This window comes from Mycetomoellerius zeteki, unplaced genomic scaffold, assembly GCF_001594055.1.
Source record: "Mycetomoellerius zeteki isolate Tzet28-1 unplaced genomic scaffold, Tzet1.0 scaffold54, whole genome shotgun sequence".
NCBI lineage: Eukaryota > Metazoa > Arthropoda > Insecta > Hymenoptera > Formicidae > Mycetomoellerius > Mycetomoellerius zeteki.
Genome location: NW_017257544.1, coordinates 117921 through 126226, shown reverse-complemented (window position 1 = coordinate 126226; position 8306 = coordinate 117921). Strand labels below are relative to the sequence as shown.

The 8306-nt window shown below is 35.1% G+C and overlaps 1 protein-coding gene across 3 annotated transcripts; it reads right to left on the bottom strand.

Moving 5' to 3' along the window:
* Nucleotides 1-345: 345 nt before the first annotated feature.
* LOC108727813 (bestrophin-4) lies at nt 346-7071 on the bottom strand. Of its 3 annotated transcripts, XM_018456068.1 has the most exons (10): nt 6579-7071; nt 6167-6508; nt 5015-5335; nt 3707-4040; nt 3295-3516; nt 2925-3220; nt 2794-2826; nt 1563-1783; nt 1092-1359; nt 346-749 (listed from the first exon to the last, which is right to left on the bottom strand). In XM_018456068.1, the coding sequence occupies exons 2-10, from the start codon at nt 6235-6237 to the stop codon at nt 431-433; spliced, it is 2085 nt and encodes a 694-aa protein (XP_018311570.1). In that variant the 5' UTR covers nt 6238-6508; nt 6579-7071; the 3' UTR covers nt 346-430. The 3 variants fall into 3 exon arrangements, with proteins under 3 accessions (XP_018311570.1, XP_018311569.1, XP_018311571.1); XM_018456067.1 differs by having other exon boundaries at nt 6167-7071; XM_018456069.1 differs by lacking the exon at nt 2794-2826 and having other exon boundaries at nt 6167-7071.
* Nucleotides 7072-8306: the final 1235 nt, after the last annotated feature.

The following is an 8306-nucleotide window of genomic DNA, read 5'->3' as shown; positions in this document are numbered from 1 at the left end:
ACCTAAAAAATACTTTGCATTTATTAATTTATAAATGAAAGAAAACATTGAAATTTCTTCAGCTGGCTTTCGCGAAAAACTTTCGCACGACGATACTGCTGCGTTATATATGCTCATGTAAAAAATATTTTCAACTCTATAAACTTGTCGTTGTTAAAGCAGATTTCATAAGAATGCTAAAAAATTGCTAACCGCAAAATTTTACAATTGATTTATATTACATATGGATTACTTGTATGTAATATAAAATCCGTATATATGTGAAACATTATATCATTATTGTTTGATGATAAACTTGTTTCATAAGTACATCGCAAACACATAACAAATCTGTCATTTGTATGATGATGTATTGTCACGTTATTTTCTTACGATCGAATGTTATTCAGACCTATTAGACGAATTAACGTCGAAAACCGACGTATTCTTTCTAAATTTCATCGTTTTCATCGCGTTCTTTCATACTTCGTCGCGACGCGTCCGCTAATTCCGTCAGCAGAAGAGTTTCCGAATCAGGAGGGCTTCTAGATTCATTTTCGTTTAGACCACTGGCACTTCGAGTGAGTTTCCAGTTACGCCTTCGCTCCTTCCTCTCGGTTTTTAATTTCGTAAATTCGCTTGTGCCATTGTCACTACAAGAGGAGGTGCTTGACATGCTGGGTATGTCGTCGTTTAACCCACTACCGGTGTAACTAGGTGCTGGTTCATAAGTGGTACTCGACCTCATTGATGGTGCGGATTCTTGTGTCCTGAGAAAAAAAAAGTAAATTTTAGGAAAATTAAAATGCTGTCATTATAACTGAAACGCCAAATTTAATTTTCAAGTTTCTAATCAAATTTGATTCTAATGAAATGATGCTAGTGGAATTTAATTCCAATAAAATTTAAGGTAAATATACCGAATAGAGGAACCCTCCCATGACCTTGACAGGATCCCCTATTCGATATAATTATCATTTTTAAGGCTATAAAACCGGTAATGAAATTTCCAGACAATTCATATTTATGTCATACACGCAGTTACGAATTTTCTGATATACATTTACAAATATTGGAAATCAGAATTGATTTTTTGGCCTTAAATTATCAACCTTAAAATGCTCCGCCTTTCGCCCGTGGATTCTGCACTGCCAACTATCGTTAAAGCTCCTGCATGTGCGGGTGCACTCCTGGAGAATATCTCACGACTGTAAGATTGTGCGACACCAGGAACGTCGACAGGATCACTCGGCGGTGGCGGACCTTGCGCAAATATATTTTGTACGTGAGGCCTGCTTTCGTTCGATTGCCTTAACGATGTCAATGTCATCTGCTCGTCCACTTCCTCAATGACGCCTATTCTCATGGAGCCACTTGCACCTATGACATTATTGTTTTGGTCTTAATCAAATCGTTTTAATGCAATATCTAAGCTGTTATTCTGTAACTCTTAACGTATCGGTATCGATTATATTGTCATTGCGTCATTTTTTTTTATAAAATTTATGCAACAACAATGTAACGACATCGGCATTGTCATTAAGAGTTACAAAATCGGGATTCTAGTTAAACAAACAACGTACCAGGTGGTCGTGGCTGCAACGAAGCCGTTGAACCCATGCTCGGCATCTTTCCCGTGGTTTTAACGGCACTCGTGCTACCTCCGTCCGGCCTGTCATCCTTGCTAAACAATCGCTTAAGTGCATTAGTGACGCTGGCTACCCTCGTGAGGGATTCACCCAAATTGCTAGGAGTCGAACCGCCACTGATATTGCGATCTCGATTGCTCACTCTACTGGTGCTTCTAATAGAAAATTAGCAGAACTTTAGAATCTTGAAGATAAGTTACCATTTTCACATCAATATTATAATAATATACTATAAATCGTAATGTTTTCTAAAAGTACGACTTTATTATCTAATGTTATTACCAGGGTTGGCAAGTAACGCGTTACTTGTAACGTCGTTACCGTTACAAGTTACTTTTTTAGGTAACGATTAGGTAACAACGTTACATTTTCTTCTGAATAATGCTCATTGTAATGCAGTTACATGTTTGGGGTAATGGTAACGATTTCACTAGTTACTTTTATCGTTATTCTATTTCTATTTATATAAAAGTTTTAATTGTAATTAGAGCGTATTAATACATTTATCAGTTTTTGAGTTTTATTCCTATACTAAAAAATAGAATTCTATCTTTTTATATTTGTATTTTGTATAGCGTAGAAATTTAATTACGCGTATAATGGCGTTTTTCATTGGCAGAACTAGTGCGCATTCAGTGCACTTTAAAGCGGCTGTACAATCGACGTAAATATGTATGGTTAATAAAATTATAGAAACGAATTAAACCGCGAAATCCTCGATACATTTTATTATGCTATTTGATAAAATATACTTTAGGCACTTCATCAATTGAGATGTCTCATTTATACATTTAGAGTTATGTACAAAGATTTTAATGTGCACTGAGTGCGCATAAGTTCTGTCAATGAAAAACGCTATATTTTATTAGTGTCAAGAAAAAAAAGTAATAAAAAAGTAACGACTCGTTACGTTTCGAAGAACGATAACGAGTTACTTTTGCAAATCAATAACGAGTAACAATAACGAGTTACTTTTTAGGAAAAAAAACGGTAACGGTAACGAGTTATTTTTATGAAGTAACGTTGCCAATCCTGGTTATTATTAACGTTATTATTACCATTATATTTAATATTTATATTATTAAAATGAAATTATTATATGTGCTTTGAATTTCAACAAGTTTTACTCTTCGTTAATCTTTCATCACAAGATATAAATAGCTACCTTATTAATCTCTCGGTGCTATCTGTATTGCTTCTGAGTTTGCATTAAAAATATGAAATGTGAATAGACGTGCTTCAGGTTAAATTTAAATTAAATAAAATATATTCAAATGTAGAGTAATCTGTAGTTACCGGGACAGCTTTCCTGCAATAAAATGTATTCCTGATGCAGCATCGTCGGCGATGTCGGAGCGGAATTTCTGATCATCCGTCGGCATCATTTCGTCAATTTTAATCGACGATGGTTGCAATTCTTGTTGTGCGGCGGACAATTGTATGCCGGCTGTTGAAGGTTCAGGAGGTTCCTCGCGGTAGAGTTGTGCTGCGGCGGTATACGGGAGTTCCGCGGGGAATATTTCATCCCAATACTGATCACGTATGAGTTCAGGATGTTCGTGATGCATCTCGTCGACAATTAGATAGCTTACCTTAAAAACAAAAAATAACATTATTTTAGAATTTTAAGAGAGAAAAAAGTAAACGATGAGGAAGTAATTCTTACTTGCAAATTGCGATCAATTAACCAGTTTACTTCAAAGTCATCGTCGTCCTCGCCGAATGGATTGATTAACGTTTCGGCTACTTTCAACCAGCCCATATAGAAAAAAAATTGCAATGTTGCGAATACTGGGAAGTACAGATCTATGGTCGAGTCTGACTTTTGAACCCACTGACGACCCATCACGGTAGTCAAAAAGTATGTATAAACGGCTAATGTTACAACCTACAATAAAAATAGAATTTAGAATTCAGATGCGAAGAAAACAAACTGATATATAAACTACGTGATTCTTTTTATTTATTAAACATACTTTTACATTAAATATTTAATTATTCTGCCCGACTTCTCAAAATTTCTTACGACTATTGCTTTGCCTTCCGGAATTATTAATTTAAGTAGTCTCTATTTCTACCTGAGTATACACTAACGGTACGCTGATTGTGTCGTAGTGCGATATACTGCCGCACATCCCGCGGAACCTATTAAGTTCATCAATTAGAGTTTTCACCGCGAAATCGTCACGTATTCGACCTTCCTGTCGGGCTCGAGTCACGATACTGGAAGCCCAAACTATCGGCAGCCAATGTTTACTTGGCTTCGGGAATTTCGCATTTAGGCTTTGAAATATCGCTAATTCGTTGTCCAGCAACAAGCCGCTCTCCACGAGATGCTCTAGAGTAGGAAATCTCTTTTTTACACGCGGCGCGACGTTTGTTAGGACTATAGTCAGACAAACGCACACGTACCTGAAAGAAAGGAATTTTGTTTTTATTAGAGAAATTAAGGGAATACTGGAGTGACCAATTATCACATTACAGTCGTATAAAAATCTTCGAATTGACTGAACGGAATAAAAAATCCTTTTACAGGATTAAAGTAGACGCAAAATTAGGAGGTGGTGCAGATTAATGTGTATTAATCTATTAATCATTAAAGTATTAATGTGTATACTTTAATCCTGGAAAAGGATTTTCGAAAAGAGGAAAAGAGGAAAAAAGTAAATCCTTGCAAAGCACGTAATTTCGTTTTAGGAGAAATATTTTTTTCTACGCTTTGAATCTTAATTCCACAAACTCAGTATTGTTCGTTCAAGTAATCTAAATCCCGCCTCACGCTTATTTTCAATCTACAAACTGTAAAACTTTTATATCAAGCAAATGTTAACTTCAGGTGACAGTTGTACGTTGTTTTTATCAGAAAAAGTGAATTTTTTAATTTTTTTCCGATTTTCTCGTGAAATCGTATTTTTTTCGGGATTTCTTTTTATGCGTTCTTTAAGTCTGTAAAAAAATTTTGCAATCCGTGAAGCCAATTCAGAGATTTCTCCTAAAACATAATCACGGTAAAACAGGACGACTTTAGCATCCCCTTAAATCTAGTCGTAATTTACGGATGCTATAATTTTACATTTTGAGAGCGAGCGTGACACAGCAGACAGCGCACTGGTTCGCTATGCTAGAAATCCCGGGTTCGATTTCCGGCAGAACCAAAAATATTTATGCTCGTATCTCCTCTCGGAAGGCAATGGCAAACCACCGAGAGTATCTTTGCCAAGGGCACTTCTCTAATAAAAATTTCGTCGTTCGGAATCGACGTTAAACTGTAGGTCCCATATGACTGTACAATCAGCGTGCGCACCACAGGCATATGAGAGAAGTCACCACGCTCGGCCACAAGCAATAGGATATTTGAGATGATAACATTACATTGCACAAGGTACCTAACGATCGTTCGACGCATTAGACGGCCGCGTTCGTCGTTCCCATGTATAGTGGCTGATACGAAGACTGCGATGGAATCGGGCCATGGTATCGTCATGTATTGATTCCACCATCTGGTCATGACGATACTGACATAGAAACCTAGGACGAATGACAGTGGAATCAGGTCACTGTACTCGTTGCAATATGATACCACAGATTCAAATATCTTCTTTTGCTCCTCGTTCAATAATAATCGGTAAATACCGGAGAGGGAGTAGTAGATGAAGAGGAAGAGTGTCAGATCGAGCCAGACAAGTTTGTAAATGCTCGCTCGCCATCTGAAACAAAATCGCGCGACTCGTAAATTAGATGCAGACGCGAAACATCTGTCAAGGTGTGATAATTGTCTCGTAATAAGCGATCTCATCTATTTGCTAGGTAAGCGATTAATCTCAATAGCGACAATGCACTTTAAAATCTGATGATATATTAAAATCACAAAGCAATAAAACGCGATAACGTAACTTGTGTGCTATTATCGAGCTGAAAGTCAATAATCCTACTTCATATCTTGACTTATTTATATTATGAATGCTTCGCTGCTAGTAGCGACATTATGTTTGAGGTGTATTAACTTTGAATGACGAAGAGTGTTATATTTTTATACAAACACGTTAGAAATGTTCGCCACTTGTTACTTGCAATTGGAAGTATTCCAATCTATTCGCGGTATTATTCTCAGGAACGCGATCTATGTGAATATCATTGACATTTACAAACTCATGCATCAACTTTGTACATGAAACGATTAGTAAAACAAGAAAACATATAAATTATATCTATGTAAATTATAATTGCTGTTTCAATCGTGTAGAAGAAAAATAAAAAAAGAGTACAAAAAAGGAAATAAATCTAGAAAAATAAATATAGACAGCTGCAAAATTAACACATCGAGTGATAAAAATAGCATTATATTGAAAAATAAAAAATAAAAATTCAGGGATATATTAAAATACAGAAAAATAGAGATGAATAAAATAAAAAAGATTAATCGAATGATAAATCCAATAAAAGAAAAATGCAAAAAATAGCTCAAAATTTTTAATAAATATAATCTATTCCAGTTGACAATTAATCAATCTCTCAAATGCTAAAAAGTCAAAACTCACCTGAGTAATAACTTGAGGAAGCAACCGAGGCCCCTGCAAGTGGCTACCTCGGCAGTGTAAGAGACAGTCATCTTTTATCGAGCATGTGAATCGTGTCTCACGTGGTTACTATCTTTCTTATTTCTCCTCAACTCCAAGTGCTACGCTTGCACTTTCGCCGATAAAAAGGTTGTGACATCCCCCAAGAGAGTTTCGTCCTCTCGTCAAAATGGGATAACCAAATGCGACAACTAATGTCAGCTCCTCTTCGGCATCATCTCCGGTTTCGTTTCCTCGAAACAGCCAAGCTGACGGTCCACCGGTAAGAAATCCTCAAGGTCATCGTTTGTATGATTGAACCACCTGACGCGATTATATAATGTAAGCTATGCTGACAGAAACGGCACAAACTTATTAGCTCTAATATACGCACTTTTCGCGTTTCGCAAGAATCATTTCGGTCAATAGGACTATTGTTTAAAAAATCTATTTTCGTTTTGCCTCGCTCCTTCGTTTCGAAGGAAATGTACTTGGTATGTTCACCTTCTACAGCAATACGAAATGAACTAGGCGTATTCTCACGTGTATTCCTCGTCACGTTTAAATTTATTATGTGTTATCAGTGTTTTTTATCATACGTTATCAGAACTTGACAGGTTCGTAAATTTACAATAAAAGAGTTTCTTTTGATAATAGATGAATTCTCAAGAGTTATGAATTTAACTCGTTCGCGTGAAAATTTATTATCTCAGAGATAACTCGGAAGATTCTGGATTATCAGTTTCTCCGTTACCTCGTTGATACGATAGTTTCTTTCAAAACATAGATATTTATTTGTTGTAGGATATTAAGACTATATTTCTTAAGATTCTTCCGATATCTCGGAATAGCTTATATAATATTAAATTTAATTAATTTTCTAATTTTATCAGATTTCCTTTTTGTCAGGAATTAAACATCTCTTCGTTGCAATTTGTCATTTTCACGATATGTTTGAGGTCTCCTCAAAGCTAAACATTTAAGTAAACAACACAGACGAGGCTAACAGAAATTTGTTTGACATTTCTTGAAAAACGGATGGTTCGTACAATATTAAAGATCATCCGAACCAAGGACATCAAATGCGTGTATCAAACCATTTATCTGCAATTGTTGAGCTCCTCTAATTTTCCTCATTAAAAGATCAATGTTTCTTCGTGTATCTATCAAGCGCGAAGATTCCGATTCTTCGAATCGCTTGAGAATTTCCAATCTGTAAAAAACAGAAAAAATAGATGAGTTAAAACAGAATAAAAAGAGAAAGATATTCTATTAAAAATTGAATGTTTTTCGAAATTAATTTTGTTCTTTGAGTTATTAATCTTTCTGTCAATGCACCATTTTTCAGCTTTTTATTATCGAAACTTTTTAGTTAAATGTTATTTACCGAACTGAGATAATGTGTCTTAATTTATTCCGTGTAGTTTCATGTAAGTGAATTAAGAATTTTAATTAACATTGAAGTAATTTATTTCTATTGTTTTGATTCAGTTTCTTCATTTCTATATAGTGAACTTATCAGTCCAATGGAACATGTAATAATACAAACTTATGAGTGCAATTATGACAATCATGTAAGTTCGTCCGTTATACAGAATTTATTTACAATTGACATTAATAATATATATATTTAGTTTAAATAAAGTGATATTGTACAATACAGTAAACTTTCCAATTTGATGACCATGGCTGCGTTTCGTTATTCACTGTCAGTAATATGACGTCATAAAGTAGTACTGCAGAAGCGTTTTGAAATTACTAATAGTACTTTTATGACGTTACAACGTTACATAACGAAACGGATTTAATAGTACTTGGTAGGACTGTGTAGAAATAAATAATTTTTTAAATTTTAATAAAATTTGGAATTATTAATTATATTCATATCTTCGCCAGCCGCAGTAATAGAAGTAGGAAGTGACGCAAAAATTTATGACGTCATATAGATGGAAAAGTATATTGGAAGTGTACTGCGACATATATTGGAACGGTATGAGCAATGTTGCCAGTACTGACAGTGAATAACGAAACGCAGCCCATGATGCACTCGGACAATACCACAATAATTTTGTGGACATATGAGGTTTATTATTAAGTTTAAGCGCGTATTAATTTGTTAAGT